At 40.4% G+C, this 21514-nt stretch overlaps 3 protein-coding genes across 3 annotated transcripts; 2 read left to right on the top strand and 1 right to left on the bottom strand.

The window, feature by feature from the left end:
- The first annotated feature begins 38 nt into the window (after positions 1-38).
- On the top strand, positions 39-7464 carry LOC311249193 (uncharacterized protein). Its single transcript, XM_084340051.1, has 2 exons — positions 39-448; positions 2084-7464. The coding sequence occupies exon 2, from the start codon at positions 2228-2230 to the stop codon at positions 5339-5341; it is 3114 nt and encodes a 1037-aa protein (XP_084196177.1). The 5' UTR covers positions 39-448; positions 2084-2227; the 3' UTR covers positions 5342-7464.
- An 833-nt stretch (positions 7465-8297) lies between these two features.
- On the top strand, positions 8298-12419 carry gpank1 (G patch domain and ankyrin repeats 1). The gene is made up of 4 exons (XM_084376711.1): positions 8298-9344; positions 9423-9564; positions 9654-9732; positions 10384-12419. The coding sequence occupies exons 1-4, from the start codon at positions 8889-8891 to the stop codon at positions 10823-10825; spliced, it is 1119 nt and encodes a 372-aa protein (XP_084232837.1). The 5' UTR covers positions 8298-8888; the 3' UTR covers positions 10826-12419.
- A 1554-nt stretch (positions 12420-13973) lies between these two features.
- LOC311251600 (cytochrome P450 3A30-like) lies at positions 13974-21030 on the bottom strand. The gene is made up of 14 exons (XM_084344087.1): positions 20936-21030; positions 20697-20790; positions 20524-20576; positions 19742-19841; positions 18459-18572; positions 18280-18368; positions 17519-17667; positions 17273-17400; positions 16815-16890; positions 16536-16696; positions 16371-16438; positions 15798-15956; positions 15331-15493; positions 13974-15221 (listed from the first exon to the last, which is right to left on the bottom strand). The coding sequence occupies exons 1-14, from the start codon at positions 21004-21006 to the stop codon at positions 15132-15134; spliced, it is 1515 nt and encodes a 504-aa protein (XP_084200213.1). The 5' UTR covers positions 21007-21030; the 3' UTR covers positions 13974-15131.
- Between the last annotated feature and the right edge of the window lie 484 nt (positions 21031-21514).

Genomic DNA, 21514 nt, shown 5'->3' with positions numbered 1-21514 from the left:
ATACTTATGCACTTTTATTTGAGTATAATTTATGGACAGTACTTTTACTTGTAATAGAGTACATTTTGATTATGATATACTACAGTTAGTTTGGTTTTCCCATCACTGAACACAGCGGAGTCTTCCAGCCACAGTCCTGCGTCTCCCCGCCAGCAGGGGGCGCTGCGCGGACACACGCACTCAGGGGAGCCGTTGTGTGGACCGGAAGAAGGACAGTCAGCATGGCGGATATATTTTTTCACTTCATGCTTTGCTTTTCATTGTTTTGGTGTACTGGCGTAACGGTATTTGACACAGATGTGAGCCGTAGCGCTGCGGCGGGCTGTATCTTCAGATGCTAGCGGCTGTTAGCACGGCACGGCTCGGAGCTGAAGCAGCCGTTACACCGTTATCTGTCTGTCTGCCTGTCTGTCTGCACACGTCGTGACTTGTGACCCAGTTTGGTTCGGTGAGTTTTCGTCGCCTCTGATTAAAAAACTGTGTCAGCAGCACCACAAAGCACAATGACAACACTGTTACTCCTTATACATCTTCTTCTTCTCCTCCTGCGTGTTTGTCGGAGTGCGGTCAGTCCCGCACTGTCGCCAGTCCCGCACTGTCGCCAGCACATGAAATCGTGCGGGGTTGCTTTGACTTTTGACTTCTGACTCTTCAGACTCCTTCGGTTGTGTTGATGTCTTTATTTTTGGTGATTGGACTCACGGTCATCACTAGAAACATGTGATATCATGTTTTCTAATAGGATTTGAGGCTCTCACCCTAAACCTCCCTCCACTCCTGGACCCTGCAGGCTGCTCCTCATGTTGTGTGTGTGGGACCCAGGGGCGGTTAAAGGATTTGGGGGCATTGGGGGGGCCCAACCTGGACCTCAGGAGAGGGCATGCTTGCCAAACCTTTGACCCTAAAATTAGGGAGGATTTTGGAAACACAAGTGGGGTCCTGAGGGTCCTCCCCACAAAAAAAATTGACTTCCAGACAACTTTGCAGGAAACAAAAGCTCATTTCACACATAGTTTCTGCAATATTTCGCCTTGTCGCCGCCTTTGTTTGTTCACACTGAACCCAGCAGCGCACCACCACCAGTGTGTCATTTCATACGGCGGAAACCAAAAGAGAAGTGACGGTTCACATCGTGGCGTCGAGCTGTGAAGACTCGGTCGGGAGGGCTGACCATCCTGCTGACTTTGAATCTTTTAATCAGCAGCTGTGTGTGTTGTATCATCAGTACGTACCGAGGCACTTTCAGTTTGATGTTGTTGTATCCAGTGAAATGTGGCGGTTTAAACCCGTTGACACATTAATGCAGAGGTCCATGTAGCTCATGGTAGCCACATAGTGATTTTAAAGATATCTTATTGCTCTTTATCGTATGGCAGGGACGGGGCTAGAAACACAACGCCCCCTGAACACGGCTCAACCCCTCGCTGGGAAACAATAAACATCTGTTATCCCTGACCTGCGTGGGGGCACCCTGAAGACCCTGAACCCCCCCCCATAAACGGGCCCCAGTCATTAAAGACTCAGCTGCAGTGATGGAAGGAGTTCTCTTATCTTTTATTACGATATTAAAACTGTATTACACATATTTTACGTGTTTAAGTAAATTTATTATTCATCCTTTGGAAACATTTCTTCAGTTGTTTCCAGTAGCTTTGTCCAGTTTTACAAGGAATATTAAAATGACATCACTTGAGAAATTATAGTTTGCGCTTGCAGACTGAAAACTTGAGACTTGACAGATGGCGTTTGATGGTCTTAACAAAAGAGATGCTATTGAGTTGCATTGTGGGAAATGTAGGAGCCAGTGTTTTTGGAGTATGACTGGGCACTGAAAGTCAGGATATCTCTGTAAGAATTTTGACCATTCTTCTTTCAGTCTGTTTTGTGCAAGTACATTTGTCGATCGCATAAATTCTCAAATACTCGTAAAGCAGATTCAACAAAAAAGGACATTAGTACCTTCATTAAGGTCCGAGGACTGTTTGTAATAGTTTTAGATAGATGGTATATTTCATTGCATCATAAGAAAATGACATAGAAAGGAACTGAGCCTGACACTAACTTGTGTTTGTTTTTTTCATAGTTTTCCCAGGCTGGCCTGAGTGGGATGAAGCATCAGGAGCCTGAACACGGACTAAAGAGGGTCTCATCTTAATTCGGTGACACTTACTTGAGTGAAAGAAGAAATAAAATCAGCCTCAGTGAACGAAAAAACATCAAACTAAGAATGGGTGAAGTGACTGTCGAAGTAGATGAGGAGGTGATGAAACTGGACGTATCGATGGACCAACTCCCAGAACCACTACTGATAATCCTGTCCCCACCTCCACCTTTCTTACCTGTCCCCGGTGAACCGACCATGTTTTGGCATAAGTGGCTGAAAGCCTTTGAACACTACCTTGAAGCACTGGGTGAAAACGAGCTCATCGACTCTAGTAAGTGTGTGCTCTTACAGAACTGCCTCGGCCCTGAGGGCCAGCGTATGTTCACAACACTGATCCAGGATGAAACCACATACGCAGCAGCCATCTCAACGCTGACGGTTTACTTCACCTCTGATCACACCTCCCAGATGCAACGTCTTAAGTTTCACCAGAGGGTTCAGATGCCCGGAGAGACTGTAGATCAATTTGTGTCTGCTTTAGACAAATTGCTAAGGCCCTGCAACTATGGAGACTTACAAGACAAACTTATTCTGGATCAGCTGATTGAGAAAACAAACTGCCCACAACTTAAAGAGAGGCTGCTGTTGGAGGGAGAAACTCTGACCTTGGAGCGGGCATTGGTAATTGGTAAAGAGATTGAGTCTGTTTTAAACGAATCTGAACTGTTTGGTGTTCACGAGGTCAGTGTGGACATCGGAGACGATTTAGACCCTCCTGTTCAAAAGAGGAAAAGAGGACGGCCTCGGCGTGAGGAGACAAGGGCGAAAAACAAAACAAAACCAACCAAAACTAAAACCTCAACAAAATCATCTGGATACAAAGATAATTACTATTACGCCAATGATAAACTGTATCACAGTGATAAAGATGAAGATAAGCCTGAGAGCACTGATGAGACTCATCTGGCTTTTGATGAATCCAGCATTAAGACAGAAAATGATGACGATTGGGCCTTGTCATCACCACAGAAGGAAGAAGAGGAAGACCTCGACCAAGCCAACGATTTTGTCTACAATGAGGACGAAGATGAAGACTTCATTCCTAAAGTAAAAGGTCCCTACTGTCCCATCTGTACTGACAGGCGCTTCAGGGATGCAAACAAGCTCGCGAGACACATGAGGACGCACACAAAGGAGAAACCTTTCAGCTGCCCCATCTGTGCCGTGACCTTCAGTCAGTCCTATCACATGACCCGACACCTGAGGAACCAGCACGGTGCGGGCCCGCACGTCTGCTCCACATGTGGGGAAAGTTTAGGTAGCCTTGCAGAGCTGAAAAGTCACAGGAGGAACCACTTGTCGCAATTTCTGTCATGTCCCGACTGTCAGGAAAAATTCACGAATAATGGTGCGTTACTTAGTCATATCTTAACACATAGCACAGACCAGTCTACCCAGACAGAGGGACAGAGTTCTCAGCAAAGTGATGAAGTAAAAAAGGAAGAAAGAAATGAATCATCCGACAAGGACAATCATGAGAGTGAGGATAGCGATAATGCTAGTGAGAATGATGCAGACTCTGGTGATAGCGATGCTCAGGAGAAAGAACTTGAAGTTAGTTTTAAGGCTGAGGATAAGGACACTGATGAAGCCCAATCTCAAGATGGGAGCAGTCAGAAAGAAAAAGTCGCCTCTAGGACTAAAAAAGGCCATTTCTGTCCAATCTGTGTTGGCAGGCGCTTCAGAGGGCCAAACAAGCTTGCCAGACACATGAGGACGCACACAAAGGAAAAACCATTCAGCTGTCCGGTCTGCTCCATGACCTTCAGCCAGTCCTACCACATGACCCGACACCTGAGGAACCAGCACGACCTAGGCCAGTACATCTGCGATAAATGCGGGAAAAGTTTAAGTAGCTGGCTGGAACTGAAAGCACACAAGAAGACTCATGCAGTCGAAGGCCTGACTTGTCTTGCATGCGATAAACAGTTCAAGGCGAAGGCTGCACTTGTGAGCCATCTTAAATTGCACAAGAAGGTCCAGTCCAGCAGCCCTCGGAGCCTCGTCTGCGGTGATTGCGGCAAAGTATTTGGTCGATTATATCATTTGAAAAGACACATCGTGACCCATCGCAAAGGATCAAACAGCGAGTGTTACACGTGCCCTGATTGTCAGAAGAACTTTGCCTTCCCAGAAGACCTCAACAAACACCTGGAGATTCATGTTAAAGAAAACAATGGTACTTGTCCGAAATGTAACGAAACCTTCGGTAGTCCAGAAGAACTGGAGGCCCACATGGGGGTTCACGAGAAGTCTTACACCTGCAGCACCTGCGGGAAGAAGTTTAAAGTCGAGTACGCGCTGAAGAAGCATGAGCAAAGCCACCAAGAAGAACAGTATTATTGTTCCTTGTGCCGCAAGCGATTCATCAAGCTGTCTCACTACAAGAGGCACTTAATGGTCCACGACAGACGGGAATCCAAATGTCCACACTGTGACAGCGTCTTTCTACAGTTAACAGCTTTGAAGTATCACCTGCGGACTCATACAGAAGAAAGGCCGTTCCAGTGCACCTGTTGTATCGAGACGTTTGAGGAGAAGGAGGATCTAGAGCAACACTGCCTCAAACACAGGAAATTCAAGAAGGAGAGGCCGTACTCGTGCACTCGGTGTGATTCTGCTTTCTGTACACTAATAGAGCTGACGGATCACATGAGCTCACACGAGGGGGAGCAGCCGATGAACTGCCCCGTCTGCGGCAGGACTTTCCTAAACAAGAACAAGCTCGAGAAGCACCTGAGCATCCACACAGGGGAGAGACCTCACCTCTGCTCCATCTGCGGCAACGGCTTCCCCTCAGCCGCCAGCCTCAAGTTACACATCAACATCCACACTGGGGAGAAACCCTTCCAGTGTTCACAGTGCAGCAAGAGTTTCAGGTCGGTCAGCGGGCTGCGGCTGCACAGCAGACAACACATGGAGGTGCGGCCGACCTACGAGTGTCCCGAGTGCGGCAGAACTTACGGTCGCATGACGGAGCTGAAGATGCACCAGCGCTATCACACGGGGGACAAACCGTACGCATGCACCTGCTGCAGCAAACGCTTCATTAGCAAAGACAAACTGAACGTTCACATGAGGATACACACAGGGGAGAGGCCGTACACCTGCCCCCACTGTGGACAGACATTCACTCAGACTGGGGACAGAAACAGACACATCAGTAAATACCACTAGTTACATACTGTTGTAACAAAACTCCGGTGAAGCTTTGGTTGTTTATGCTTTTGAATGATCGTACCAGTGGCTTTGCATGTTTGTAGGAGCAGGTAGCATCAAGAATCAAGATTTTTTTCTTATATTGCTTGAGAAAGAATAAGAAACCAACCAAGATAAGATGAAAGCTACTTTGAGCAGACTCAGGCTGCCATGAACACTCAAATGTCTTTTGGAGAATACAGATTTTCTCTTTTGTAGAAAGAAAAAAGAAAACACCAAATGTAAGGCCTTCAATCAATCACAATGTTCAATCAATAACTCTCTGACACAGTACATCAAATATTAATCATTACAAGTTTTGTAAGGACTATTTATCACTAGGGCTGGGCATCATTTATTAACCAGTACTCAATGATACCTGTCAATACCTTCAACATATATTTCTACAGAAAGCAAACTTCCCAAATGTTTAATGTCTAAACACAGGCAGTCTGAGGCACTGTCCACACATACTTGGGTATTTATTAAAACACATGCTTTTTCTATGCGTTTTGGCCTTTCATACACACGTAAATGACTTTTTTTTTTTTATTAAAAAGTGACCTTATGGAGAGCTCCCAAGGTGAAGATGTTGGAAAAACTATTGTCATTATATACGAGACATTTTTGAAACCCACATTTGCCTCCTTAATGGGTTTTATCAGCATATTATTTGCAAATGTGTTATGTTATTGTGGAGTATTTGAGTTTGTACATTCGTATTTAAACAATTTCCCCCCGGGGATTAATAAAGAATTCTCATTCTGATATATATTAAGAGACACAAACAAACAAACGTTGAAATACATTGATGGAAAAGAGATACAAAAACGGCTGTTGACATATAATGCTTCATTAAAAAAAAAAAAGCATTATCCAGGAGGATTATGTGAAAAGTATACAGAGTATCAGATCTGCTCAAGTGTACAGGAATGGTCATTTGATATGTGTTTTCAGTTGTGTTAGTTTGGACAGAGATTAGTTCTGGAGTGGCGCTACAACGTTCGTCAATGGAAAAGTTTTTGTTTTAAAGCGGTTTCCTAAATACCCGTGTACGTGTGGACTAAAAGAAGTTTGCAGCAATAAAATAGTCCTAAAATTGACAAATTGTCCGAACGTAAGCTGTCAGCATGTGACAATTTAAGTCACCTGGTGCTACAAACACATTTCAGTTGGTAACATTAGGTTGGATCGTACTGGGGTTTCTATTTTTCCGGTCACTGTGTAAATGATGTGCGTGTTACAGATAAGAAGTTTATCATTCTGTGTGTTTCTCAACCAACTATTATTCAACGGTCAGGTGTGATCTACTGGATCTTTGGACTTTTAAGGTCTGATATCAGAACTAGTAACCAGGAAACTACCAAATTCAGATGACTTCATGTTTGCTGGGTTGGATTTTCTGAGAACGTACTCATTAGCGCGGTGCTTTCTGTTGGTGTACTTTTACTCACAGGATAGTCGGCTAAAACGTGCAAAACCATTGATTTCTCTGTGCAGTATAATCCTTCACTGTTGCCATCCAAACTGTTTGTCACTGTTAGGCTGCTCCCTGCAAGCTTCCTACCTGGACAATTACCGCTTAATACAAAATCTCTGCATGAGGCTTCAAGTCCCTGTAAGTCAACCCACTGTGCCACTTATTCAAACACCCTGACTTGCCAACAAACTGACACAAGTGACCTGCATGTAAATGGATATCCAAAGCTTTTTTGTTCCACAGTTTGCCTTGTAGATTGGTCAAAAACTGGATATAATCCGATCACTCAACTGACGCTAAAGATTTCCGAGAAAAAGCTTCAGTATTTTTGTCGTCCTCTTCCTCACCACAGTATGTGTTGTCACGATATTATGTGTGCCTCCTTTCACTATTTGTAATCTTTTTTGTTTATGCTTCTCTGTAACCAAGCGTTTTGTAACTGTTTAGAAAAAGTGCCATAAAAATTAAACTATTATTCACTCTGCTAGCATTTGTAATGTTAACGAGCAGAATGTGCTAAAGGGAAACATGTACGCTGCATCACTTTATTCACATTCCGTCATCTAAGAAACAATTTGGTGTAAATGTAATCAATTAAATGAATGTCTCCATTTAAACCGCATATTCTTACCTATTAAGAGTGTTTTATCAGTGTTAGCAGCTCAAAGATGTCTGTGCGGTTGAGTGCTTCGACGTTAAATGGTCTTTTTATCGATGTGTTGTAACTCAAGGGGCTGCAGGATTAAATTCAGTCAAAAAAGCTTAATTGGTTACAGTCTTAAGGTTAATTTACTGCCTAAATTACACGCTGTTGGATACAGCAAATGTGTACATTCTCATTAAGATATCAATATTGTTGATTTTAGCCCTGTAAACATTTGCACATACAGAAAACAGTAGAAAAAAAGGAGAAACAGAGGAGCGGTCTCACAAGTTTTTCCTTTCAGTTCTCGCATGCTGACAAATATTTTGCAGCCTTGAGGTCTTTTAGGGATTAAGTGAATGTAAGCAAATGTTACCCGTGTTGAAGAATCTCAGGGCATATAACTAAAAGTAGATGAAGAAAAAAATGTAAAATAAAAAAAATGATATATATATATTAATGATTAACTATGATTAAGTTAAAATATAGTTAACAGTGAATCAATAAGGTAGTAAGGCAGCAAAAGTAAGAAACAAGGCTGCCCACATGAGGGTGCCGTGGAGACATAAAACTGAAGGGTACAAAGATTATCCTCCTCCTAAAATATTACTGCTGCAGTCCGAAGTATATTTATAGTTCATGATTTTAAAAACCATATTCCTGCAAAATATAATAGACACAATAGACACAAGGTTTAAATAGGGACATGGTATGTGAGTAGCAGTGGTAGTAGTAGTGCTGTAAGGGAACATCCTGTCCGGTAGGTGGCAGCACTCACTGTGAGTGGTGGCGCTAACGTTCCGTCCATGCAAGTGTTTACAAACAGGAAAGAAGAAGATGGCGTTAGCCTGAAGCAGCCTCGTATGCTCGTATATTTAAAGAAAACCTTTCAGTTCTACCTCTAGTTTACGTTGTTATCTGTGTAACCGTTTGAAGCGCCTTGGGTAAAGTTACTGGTTTATCTTAAATCCATTCGGTGATCTTAAATTAACAAGCTTCTACATATCGTAAAGCTAATGCTGATGCTAACATAGGCTAAAGCTCGATAGCTCTGGTATTTGACGAGGCAGGCTTGTTGCTAGCTATTGTCTTATTTAACTGGGTACTTTATTTGTATTTGGTTAAATATAGTGTGGGGAGTTGTATTTCAGAATTAACCAGACGGTAAACCACTCGCCCTACTACATACCAAGACTAGCAAGCGACGGTGGCTTGTTGCTAGCTTATTAGCTCCCTTTTAATACCAGATTTAATATGTATACAGTAAAAAGTATTGGCTTTGAGCTTGACAGCATGCTGCGATAACAAGAACATTTACAGCTTTGTCTTTTCTCAGACTGGCTTGTTAAAACAAGGAGCTGGTTAAACTTTCAACCTGTCATAATTAAAGTTAGTCATTCCTTATGGCAGCTCGGGGCTTTACTCCTGCCAGCGGGCATGATGTTTTCAGCATTGAACCTGCTGAACAGTCCAGCTCTACAACAAGCTGTGTACTCAGTGGGAAAGAGGCCAGGCAGTTCTACGAAAATTTAATGACAGATGACAGAGGGCAAGATGTATCAAGGAGCACAGTTGGCAGGAGAGATTATGGCAGAAGGCAGCAGAATAAACAGATTAATAGAGAGTCTAATCGAAGAGTTAGGAGGAGAGTCAGGGCTGCAGAGGTCCAGCAGGGTCAAACTGATTCTGTTGTGCAAAGAGGGATAACTGGTGAAGGTGAAGGCGACCAAAGAAGAGAGACGAGCAACTCGGAAAGGTCCACAGAGCTCCTGGGGCTCAGGCTGCTGCGCTGTGCCCATGCGGGGGACATCTCTGGCCTCAAAGACCTGCTCTCAAAAGGGGTCGACGTCAACTTCCAGGTACAGGACTTACTGCTCGGTGGGTTTAGGAAGTACTTCATTCTTATTTGTTTTAACTCCTGATGGTATTCCCTTTAGGACACTTACTTCTGGACGGCAATGATGTGTGCAAGCTGGTCAGGACAAAGAGCTGCGGTGAGGCTGCTGCTGCAACATGGGGCAGCCTGGGTCGGAGTGGTTGATACACAGGGAAGGGATGCCAAAGACTTGGCACTGGAAGGTATATCCACGCAGCTCTTAGCTCTAAATGTCTGTGTTTGTGTGTATGGTGAATTTGAACTCATCCATAGCTATTGTTTCCCCCCCTAGCTGGCCATAATGATGTTTTTGAGGAGTTCGAGAGCTATGGGCGATGTACAGAGAGAGAGAGACAATCTGATGATAACAGGTAAACACACTCTGTTGCATACAGTTTAACATTCAAATCCCCCAAACTATCCATCAAAATGATTGGGATTAGAATCAAAATAAGAGAAGTATTGTGAACATGAATGAGTAACAAGAAACTGGTTTCAGATATCTGTCAGTTAGGAACGATGAATCATTGATGATGAAACGACAAGATTAAAGGCTTTGCATAAATACACAGGAGTTTTCACTTGATCTGGCTGATTACACTGTGCTTAGGTTGAAAGTGGGTGGAGCTATGCTGAGAGTAACATAAGGTCAATGGGTGATGTAACGGTTAAGCCCCGTTCAGACCAAAGACTGACGGCGAGATGAGTTGAAACTTGCAACTACTTGCGATGTGCCAGTCTGCAACAAAAACCTGCCAGTTTATTCCAGTGCCACCCACCAAGATAGTGTTTCATCTCCATAGCAGCAACTCTCTCGACTTTAAATGCTGACTTTTCAGGCTTTCTTTGTAGCTGGATCACGATAGTGAAACGTTAACAACAATGAAAAACACGGAAATAAAAAGGAGGACTTAGATTTAGTTCCCCATCACTTACACTGAGAGTACATTAGCAGCAGATCTTTAAATGTTCCTTTTAATAATTCTCCGCTCACTAATGTCTCATCTTCCCTTTGTCCTCAGTGCCGCCCAACCTCAGTGGTGTGATGTGTGTCGCACCGAGTACAGCGGCAGCCTGTCAGCACATTTCTCCTCCACTCTGCATCAGTTCAGTTTGCGGCGTCCTGCACCGACACCCTACTACTGCCTCCCTCCCTCCAGCAACAGCTTTAAGATGATGGTTCGTTGTGGCTGGAAACCAGGGACGGGGCTGGGGCCAGAGGGTGAGGGTACTAAACGGCCAGTGCCAACTGTGCTGAAGAGAGACCAGGAAGGCCTTGGCTTTGGACAGACGAAAAGAGCCAAAGTTACTCACTTCCAAGCCAGAGATCATGACGCAGTGAAAATACCACCCAAGGAGAAAGAGGTGAGGCAAGGAAAAGGACTGAAAAGGGCGGAAAGTAGGAGAAAAGAGCAAAACGATAAGAACTGGGAAAGAGATTTCCGTGCCTCTTTTTATCTTTGACACCTGCTCAGAGGGAATTTTCTACACGCCCTCTCTCCCAAACTCATCTAAAAGTATTTAAATCATTAAAGAGACGCATCACAAAGTTATGTTGTATCTGTTTTTTCTGTTTTGTATTCAGAGCAATACATGTATTACACACATCGTTACATCTTACATCTCTTCTTGGTCTTTCTTGTTATTCATACAGAGTGAACAGACAGAAAAAACTAAATGATAATGACATCAATAAAATAAAACTAAACAGAACAAAGGAAAGAGGAGGGGGAGATCATTCAGGGGACAGTTTTCTTTGTTTTGCTGGAAGTCGGTTGTTTAAGACTCCATTTCTAAACTATTGTTAGTTACTGTTGCTTTCTGTAAGCGGAGTGTATAAAGTCACATCATTTGGGCTGTCACAGAAAATCCGACCCGAGTCCTTCACAAAAAAATCCACAGTCCAGCAGCATTAAACAAGTTAAACTAATCGTCCACAGGCTTTTATTGGCAACTGAGAGAGACGGGGAAGGTTTCATTTTTCACGTCACGTTTACAATCTGCTGGGGCCAGTAAAAACAGTGATTAATACAGGTACATTGATACAAATTGTTACATAGAGTCCCGTTAAAGTGATATATGAAGGACTGCCATCGTATTAAAAAAATGACAGAGGTTTCCTTCTTTGGAGTATCAGTAAGCCACTGAGCTGTAGATGTTGGCTGCACTTGAATTTAGGTGTCTGGCTATTAATGCCTAAATGCTATTATGTCCAATTTCAAATCGAATTGTGTCCAAATCTCTGGAACACTTACAATAGCACTGCCAGTGTGAATATCAACTTTTACTTTCAAGTCCATCCAGTTACTCTGCAGCCTCAGACATAAGAAAAACAATGACTTAAATTCAAAGAATGTAATTTCTGCCACTAGGGGTCTCTCAATCAAAACATGACAAAAGATATAAGCAGAGAGGGATTGTGGGAGTGGTTGTCCTTCTTGTTAAACAACCACCATTGCTGATGAAAATCTGACTCAGACAGAAATGTTTACAGACGAGGAAATGTCATGTTTGTTAACTTCCACACTCTCTGACTCTCTCCCAAGTGGTAGTGACAGCCAGCCAATTGAAATGCACGATTACCTTGAGTAAAAAATGATTGTCTCCTGGTTTTTAGACATTTTAATGCAGAACGCTCACAAACTGTATCTGTAAGTTACATATTGAGTCGTAGCGTCCATCGTGGCCTTATTTAGGAAGGTTTTAAAGCTGCTGGACTGTTTTCTGATGGAGCACAATACGAATACCTTTACCCTACCTCAAAGCTGATACTGTGTCCCTTTATGGAAGCAGTTGTGTTGCTGCCAACAGGTTGTATTGACCAGCCTTGATTGATTTTTATCTTCATCGTGATTGTGTGACTTATTATGTGCACCGCTGACCCACTGAGACTGTTTCAAATGTGACATGAATGGATTTTAATTTGTTGCATAAGCCTTACTGATCTAACAAACATCACTGTGTACACATGTTTTGGTTCATGATTCAGGAAAGGATGTGTTTTTGATGTCAGAGCTATATTGATATGTTTTATATGGTAATAAAGTATAAAATATTATTGAGACCTAACACCTCTTTATTCGTGTGTCTAGTTTTTATCTTGATCGATTGCAACTCTGCTGCTACAGTTTGATCCTGATATTGTGTAGTCTAGACACAAGTACACAAACAGCCAACTCTTCCTTTGTACCGGGTACCTTCTCACCTTATTTAACACGCCCTGCCAAAATTTTATGAAAGATGATAAAAGGGCAAGATAAATCAAGGGGGTGCCATTAGCAAATAGATAATGGCAGAGGGTACCAGAGCAAAGTCCGCGAGAAGAGTGAAGCAGGGAGTCAATGCTGCAGAAATGCAGCAGGGTCACATTATTGTGAACATGTTTTGGTCCGTGATCGAGGAGTATAGAAGTATATTGATGTGTTTTATATGGTAATAAAGTATAAAATACAGTTTAAATATTTTCAGATGTATCAAGTGATTTCAGCTGAGCAACTGCAACACTGCTGCTAAAGTTTGTTGAGTGTAGGCTGAATGCCGTGTTATGCAACTACACAAACAAACAGTGAACTCTCCCTTTGTAACAGCGCCAGGTACCTTCTCACCCACTTGAACACACCTGGACACGTGATCAGTGAGGCACTTGTTTGTGCATATCAGCCTTATCAGTCATGCTATCACATTTAGACAAGTAACTCTTTCCCCCAGCTATGTGTTAGACATGTGTCAAGGTTGTATTTAAGTATGCACAGCTCAAGCTGCAGCTCCTCAGGCAAGGCCCCTACTGTATTTCTACTCCAACGTCCAAGCTGAGCGGTGGTCATCAGACCTCAAGACTTCTGAACAACTCCCCCGAGGGTCTTTGTCGACCAGAGTCATCGTAATTTACATCACAATTGAAATCACAACTTTTTAAACCAAGTGACCAAAAGCCTGTACGCTAAAATCCAACCCAGCAGTCCTGTAATAATTGTACAAAGTGCCAATTGTTCCATAGAGATGTTGATTTGTTCGTCCGTAGATTGGATGGACAATATGAAAGTAAGACATTTTGAAGTAGTGAAATACAGCAGCCTGAAAAGGCACCATACTTCTGAGTCATTGCCCAGATTTAGATAGTCTCTTTCATTGCATTTCATTATACATGTCTGTTTATCAGGCATTCAGATGTGCTTTGATACGGTATCTGTTGTCCTGTTATTTTTAAACGTCCTCTTTTTTTAACCTCTGATAGTTACCTCTGTAACTTTAGTTACATGGTGCAGAAACAAGTGATGGTGTGGAGTGACTGAGACAGAGACACCTTTCACCCTATTACAAGACACTGAACCATCAACATGATTTTGAAGCTTTTATTTTAAGGTAAAAAGTTAAACAATGTTGCTTTTATTTGTTTCCATGTACTTGTCCTCAAAGTGCTTGTTTCTTTTTAAAATTCAAATACAAGTAAATCAGTAAAATTGTGTAAATGTGGATGTGAGTTTGTGTTGAACTGGAGATGACACTTAAACAAAACTGGACCTTAACTCTCTGGAGATCTGCCTTAAAACACAAGTAGAAATATTTATCATATGCCTTGTTGATCCCACAAAAGCACCACCAGCTCATAGTATTTCCTTTTATCACAGTTTATTGATTATGCATACAAGTAACAATGATACAGTCATTTTAATTCTTTAATTTTGATAAAACAGACGAAACATTCATTCATGTTAACAGTGTCCTTGTGTCTTCTGGGGCCAGTTGCATTAAATTAGACCTAGCCTTTGACTAAATGGTGCAATATGTAAAAATCACAAGAGTAACCGCTAACTGCTGCTAACCATACTGTCACGTTATCTGAGGAGTTTCATCTGCTGGTGCTCAGCTGCTCAGCATTATTGGGTAATTAATTGAGGGATTGTTTGTTAATTCATCAGAATAATTTGTTATGTATCGTTATAAATTTATATTATCTGAGAAAGTTGGAAGGTTAAAATGTTTTTTGTAATACACAAGTTATAAAAATTAACTGAGACCACATTATTTGTTTGTTACTGAATGGAAATTGTCTTTTAGGGTTCTTTCCAAAAAACAAACATCTTCAGCAACGAGTAAGCAACTCATTTAAACTATTGCTCACCCTTATTTGGAAGATAACATACTGTATTTACCCATCACACACATCACATCATTACCCAGAACATGTTATTCATGAGGGTTTTGATTTGTATTTCATTGAAAATGAATTCCAAATTCCCTTGATCCTGATCTGATCGAGCATCCATGGGACATGCCCGAAAAAGTCAGATCCATGTAGGCCCCACCTCACAACCCACATGACTCACGGGAGCCTCTGCCAATGCCATGGTGCCAGACAGCACAGGACATCTCCAGAGGTCCTGTTTACATGCCTCGACGGGCCAGAGCCAAGTCCGATGAACGGTGGGTCCTCCATAAATCGGACTTGGTGTACTTGGCCACCAACGATGTTTGGGTGGGTGGTGCATGCCAAGTGGCATCCACATCAATGCAGAGGTGGGACCCAAGGTTTCCTTGTGGAACATTGCATTGCAAAGAGACAGTCAACGGTATTCACTTCATGTTCTTCAGTTCTCCAGAAATCAATATGATTCATTTTATATGATATGAATGAAAACAGACATAGTTATAGATATATGATACAGATTCAAAACTTATTGTAGTAAACTTGAGGCAGCATTGTCAGTTTCTAAAATTACAAATCTACAGGATAGTTCAGCCTGAAGGGACGCATCTCTCTAAGTACTCCCTAGTTGCACTCGACTGAACGTGTCACCAGCTTTAGTTTGATTGGGTTTAGGGGTCCAACAAGACCTTGAGGATCCATTGTCAAAGGAATCTGGGGAATGAACAAATTCACTGAATCAGAAAATCTCTCTTAATACAAATTATATAAACGCAATCACGTAGAATTAGTCTACCTGAGTATGTCATTTAAATATATTCACCTCTGTCTCCTCGCAGACTGAGAAGCTGCAGTTCCTTAAAACTTCCACCAAGGCCAGTTTAATCATCACCAGAGCAAAACGCATCCCTATGCAGTTCCTCGGCCCGAACCCAAATGGCAGATAGGTGTATTGGTTGATGCTCTGCTTGTTCTGCTTACTAAATCTGGAAAAACAATCACACAGCAACACAAGTAAAAAGATCTTACATGGAAAAAAATATTTGTTTCAATGGCTGAGACTGAAAATGATTAAAAGGATAAATTACTTTCTCAAGATTTGCAAAACAATAAAATTATTTTATTTTAGTAATGCATGCACCACCCTCTATTAGAAAATACATTTAATCATTATGAAACATCAAAAGCTGTTGGAGAAACAAAAAATATATATTTATTGTCAGAAATTCTTAAAAGTTGCTTCGGAAACTTATTGCAACTTAATTCTTGAGTAACGCACATAAACAATACCTGTCAGGTCTGAACTCTTCTGGCTCTGGCCACAGCTCAGGGTCATGGTGCAGAGCGTAGACTGGAACCATAACAAACATGTTTTTTGGGATTGTAATACCATTGACGTTGACGGTTTCTTTGGCTATTCGCTCCAGACGGGCAGCTGGAGGGTAGAGCCTATTGACAAAACAAAAATATGCTTTAAATACTGAATGTCTTTATCAGACTAAATGCTAATTTGATTTATTATCAATTTCTTGATGCTATCACGCAGACAAAATCTGTCCAAAGGCAGTCGGACAGACAGGAAGTAAAAACAACACCTTTTCGGCTTTTTGTCGCCCATAGACCATTTGTTTACTTCTGACCATTTGTTTGTCTACTTCCTGCTTTAGAACTATAAATTATTTTTTCATGTTACATAGTTATTTTAGTCAGTGTTAACATCACAACAGTGAGCTTTGCAAAAATTGCGTACATTTTATTTATTCTTAAACTTGATTGTATTTACTATGAAAACTTCTTGACCTAACATTACATCATCAGTCTCGTCTGTTGAGACATCATCTAGCACATGAAAATTGACATTACCTCAGACACTCATTGACGACACTGTCTAGGTACTCCATCTGCATCAGAGCTTCATATTGGACTGGGTCCTGCAGAGTTGACACAATTCACATTTTTTAAAACTGAAGTTTCATCAGGAAAATTAAATAGAGAGAATGACTCCTGTACCAAAAACTTGTGCTTTACGTTATTAGGGAAAGTGGAGTCTATCTCCGCTTGCAAGCGTTTCATGACATCAGGATTTCTTGCCAAACTGTAGGCCAAAAAGACGAGGGTGGTGGCGCTCGTCTCGTAACCACCAACCACAAACATTGTTACTTGTGAGATGATCTCATGATCAGTGAGACCTGTTAGGAAGGGCAGGATGCATGAACAGAGAGACGATTAAGAAGGTGTCAGAAGGTGTGAATACATGTGAGCATAAATGTGTGCTTTTGTATGTATGTAATATCACTGTGTAATTACCTTTATTTAGCTTTTCATTCCTGGGTCCATTGGCAGTCTGAGAGTTGATCATATTTTGAAGAAAATCTCCTGAGTTCTGAAAACAGGTCAGATAATTTGTATGTATGTTCACCTGTTTATGTGTGCATTTGTCATGTGGTGTGACAATATACATAATACAGTGAGATGACAGATACTTGAACACTAGATTTAGTCAACTATCTGTTGATGGTTTTGCGAATGGATTTCGGTAAATTATTCTTTATCGTCATATACAGTATATATCTATCATAGTATAATCAATCAATCAATCAATCAATCAAACTTTACTTGAATAGCTATTTTCAAACATCCAAGTAACACACACGTGCTTCACACAATGAGAACAATAAAAACAATACCAGACAGTAAGATTTGTCATACTGCTATCGAATATTTTATCCAAATTGCGCCCACCCAGTTGTGTGTTTTCTCCTGACCTGGTGTGAGCTCCCATTGCGTTCTGCTCTGACCTTCTCCACAAACCCTTTAAAGAAAGTAGTAGTAGACCTCGGAAAGAGGGAGGCTCCCAGCAGCTCCAAAACAGGAAGAAATATGGGAAAACATCCTAAAAAGGCAAAGGGAGATAAAAATGATAAATCATGTTATGCTCTTTTTCAGATTGATTTTTTTTCAGATTTTTCAGACAATATGTCACAGATGTCACTTTAAGTCACAGACGGTACCTTGGAACATGAAAAGCAATATGGGAAATCTGAACAGCTTGGAGACATGGGTGATGAAGGGACTTGGACTTGAAGGGTTGCTGATTGAGTCCATATCCACACTGAATATACAGCTCGCCATCACATCAATACTATAGGCTCCAAAGAAGCTGGAATAGACATGTTACACAAATTAAACAAATCACTGATAAGTGGTTAACACCAGTGCCACAGATGGGAGATTCCTTAGTTAGGGACAATGCAAAGGAATATTAGCTGGATATCAAAATTCTTCATGGTGAAGTTGAGCGCATATGTTCATGTTTACAAAAATAATCTCTCAATCGAAAGAGAAAAAATGGTAATAATCGCACCCATCGAGGTAACTTATAAGCAGTATTGCAAACATATATGAACATTGAAATTACAGATTAGCCTTTTCAAATCTGCAGATCTCAGATCAGTCCGTTTTTATGTTTGAAGATACTACACTGTGCCTATACTTAAATAACATTGGTTATATTATATCAAAATAAAAACAGGATTTAGAGAGCATATTTGCCTTAATAGTGTGGACTAGATTATTAGGTCTGGCTCTGAATAGTCAACCTCTGAGGACACTGAGGAAAGCCCAAAGGTAACAAACTCCACCTACCAACACTTCTAAAGCGCACACATGAACATGTTTGTTTCCCCTGTGGCGCTGTCACTTTAAAATAAAAGTAAAAAATACTAAGTTTGATTAATCTAATATCAAGAATTTAGAGCAAGTTATTACTCACTCTTTCACAGTTATAACTTCATTATTGTGCGCTTTGGACTGCAGGCAGGTTGTCAGCTTGTGGGAATGATGTTTCATGGTGCTAAACATCTTAGGAAAAGGAGAAAGCAAAAAATTAACAGAAGTACATAACGTGAAGATGAAATGAGGTAAAGAAAGTTCGTAAAATCGATAATTTACCTCTTTTATACGGCCAGAGGTGAAGTTAGGAGAGAGGATGCTACGAATTCGTCTCCAGTGATCATCCTCAGCCATACTCACAGCGTCATAGAGTTCCCCATTCAGGAAGAAGTTCTAAAGGAAGAGCAGTCAGCACGTTTGGGTTCACAATTGTACATATATAAGTGTAAATAGCTTTTTATTATTTGTTGGGGTTTTTTTACTTGTCGGCAAGTTCCATGAATAGACCAAAACCCACAATCAACTGATCCTACAAACAGGTATTGTCTGTGTAGCCACAGCCTAATAGTTTAGAAACATACCAGCCATATTCTTAGCTTAAACAATAGATAAGAATTTGAATACCAAGAATTCCAACATTCAGATGAAATGTGTACCACATTATTATTAGCTTGAGCTAGCGGTGGCTCTAGGGATGTGGGGGTGTCAGTATGCCAGTTGTATGCATTGTAGGAGAAAATTATTGCTCAATTCTATTTAAAAGAACCACTCTTTTTCCGGACAGGTGTTCAGCCCGGAAAGGTAAACTGTTTTTGGCCACTAAAGCAGCCTCTTGCTCGTGTTCTGGTTTGATAATGTTTGTACATTAACTGTCGGTAAGATGATTCTAGTTTAATGGACACACTGAAGTTAAAAAAACAATAAATCGACTGGCTGTTCAAGCAGAAAGTTTGATTCAGTAGACACGGTAAAATTTATCAGCATGTCAATTAAGTCAATCCATGTGCTGCACTTTAGGGGCCCAAAGCATTGGCTTAGCCTCTATATGCATGTTAGCATGTTAACATTAGGATGATAAGAACTCGATTATTTGCAGATGATATGATTGTATTTTGTTGTGGTAAGAATTTTGAAAAACTTTTCGGTGGTGGAAAAAGAACTGAAAAGGCTAAAGAGTTGGTTTGATTCTATTAAATTAATACTGACTTTAAGGAAAATTAGATACATAGTCTTCAGGAACTCATAACTAAGGTAGAAAACTTGTATTGGTTGCTTCTTCATTCATTTTTAACATGTTTAAAGTAAAATATTACATAACCTAAACTAGTCTAATCTACAAGCCAACAAAAATCACATTATGATTTTCTATTAATTTCTTGTTCTCAACATGATCATTCACCAATTTTGAAAAGGGAAAAAGGGTGACAAAAACAATTCTCACAAGTTCCTTTCGAATGCAACATAGTCTGCTTTAATCGATGTACAAAGGATCACATTACATTAGTGTCTTTTGTACTCTCCTGTGTTTGCTCTGCTTAGTGTTAATATGTGCCAGTTCTCACCCGCCGGTTGGTAAAGTAGGTGAGGCACTCCTTCACCAGGATGGTTTTCAACATGTCAGGGTCCATCACAGCTAGCATGGGCTTCCTGAGCTCATATGATCTGGACATTTACACAAACACATATTAACATTTCCAACATTTAGTGCAAAACTCATATATGTTGTATTTGCCGCTTACACTATTGCTGGCACAAGCAACCATGAGAGGCTCAGGGGTCAAAACCTGCCAAACAGTCTCACAAAGCATAAAATAATGTGGTAATAATTATACCAAAAATATTGACTATAATCTATGTTTAATTTATGTGTTGTGATTACATATACAAACTGCAAAGGTTCAATCTAAAGTGTCACATTTATCACAAAGTTTTTATATCATGATGAGTGAACGTGAATGAATTAATTGACTTAGTCTGATTAAAGTAAATGAATGCAGACTTATACATAAACCTTACGTGTTTATTCAATTATTACATATAAAGTTAAGGGGAACTTCAACAAGAACATAATGTGTTTCTCAAGTGTTTATTATGCGAGTATAATATGTAACAGTTATGCATTTCAAATTGTTTATTCGGTCTTCTCTAATGAATCCTACATCTACATATTTAATTTATAAACACTGATTCAACATGATAAAAAAAGTAGTGTAGTAGAATTAGATGAAAGATTTCTATTAAATTAAAATACTTAAAGTAAATGTTTTAGGCGTAAGTATTTTTTGAGTGTAGGGTTATTTCTTACAGTGTATTTACAGTGTATTGCATGAGAACATTTACTCACCCCCACACTTTCCCATACTTTTGAGCACACTCCTTGTCATCTAAGAAGTAAACCTGTAACAGAGAATACATTTTCAAAATACATAATTGTATCTGTACCAACACAGTTCATTTTTTAACTCATATGACAGAAATCGTGAAATTATGGTCATTTAGTTTTAAAGGTTTACATACAGGGTTGTGCCTGCCAATTGTTCCAAAGTACATGAACGGCTTGGGACCTGGGATTCCCAACTTCTCAAATGTCTGGAAAGTCTTGTTGCCATACCTGCGCAGAGCATTATATTACATCTTTACATAGTGTCAAATTACTGTTAACTTGAAAGGAAAAAGATTAATGGTTGGTGCATTAGTTTAGGTGACCAATTTCACCTCAAGTACTTTAACTGAAATCAATCGAACATAACACTTACGCAACAAATAAGCAGATAAATGTGATCAGCAGAATCCATGTTTCTAAAGAGAAGAGAGGAAGGTAGTCCATGGCTCTCTCTTGCTCGACGACACTGCTGTGATCTGAGCTTTGCACCGAGCTAACACTGATTACAGACTCTTCCTGTTTCTCTCTTTCTCCCTGCTATGGAGGACCGAAACTGACAATATCAAAAATAAATATAAACATACATAAATGACTCAATAGATAAATTAACAACTGATTAATGCACCAGAAATAATATTAAAATGAAATGTAGGCATTCATTAATTAATAAAATGTTACATAAAGTTCAAGTTTTTTTTTACTTCTTTATTTTTTCCTTCACATTTTCTCCCCATTTATGTCCTTAAAAATATGTATTTCTGTCTTTTCTTTTTACATTTCTTTATACATTTATGGCTGTTATTGGTAAATGTTTCGCCTGCTGGTTGATTGACATCAGAGTGCACATATAATAGATAGATGAACAAATTAATGAATAATGTCAACAATTGAACAGGAAATTAAGAAGATAGGAAAATTAATATAAAATAAAATAAACACGGGCACAAATAAA

The sequence above is a fragment of the Pagrus pagrus genome (assembly GCF_965226575.1).
Source record: "Pagrus pagrus genome assembly, chromosome: 2".
In the NCBI taxonomy this organism is placed as follows: Eukaryota; Metazoa; Chordata; class Actinopteri; order Spariformes; family Sparidae; genus Pagrus; species Pagrus pagrus.
Note: the sequence above shows the minus strand (reverse complement) of the source record. Positions and strands in the feature narration are given on the sequence as shown.

Bases quoted from the DNA above. Each gene is read 5' to 3' on its own strand.
- gpank1 (XM_084376711.1), top strand. From the start codon at position 8,889: ATGGCAGCTCGGGGCTTTACTCCTGCCAGCGGGCATGATGTTTTCAGC. The intron at 9,345-9,422 runs GTACAGGACTTA...TATTCCCTTTAG, and splicing joins GGGTCGACGTCAACTTCCAG to GACACTTACTTCTGGACGGC. The intron at 9,565-9,653 runs GTATATCCACGC...TTCCCCCCCTAG, and splicing joins CAAAGACTTGGCACTGGAAG to CTGGCCATAATGATGTTTTT.
- LOC311249193 (XM_084340051.1), top strand. From the start codon at position 2,228: ATGGGTGAAGTGACTGTCGAAGTAGATGAGGAGGTGATGAAACTGGAC.
- LOC311251600 (XM_084344087.1), bottom strand. From the start codon at position 21,006: ATGGACTACCTTCCTCTCTTCTCTTTAGAAACATGGATTCTGCTGATC. The intron at 20,577-20,696 runs GTATGTAAACCT...TCTCTGTTACAG, and splicing joins CAATTGGCAGGCACAACCCT to GTTTACTTCTTAGATGACAA. The intron at 16,439-16,535 runs GTAAAGCACAAG...TCAACTCTGCAG, and splicing joins ACTCCACTTTCCCTAATAAC to GACCCAGTCCAATATGAAGC.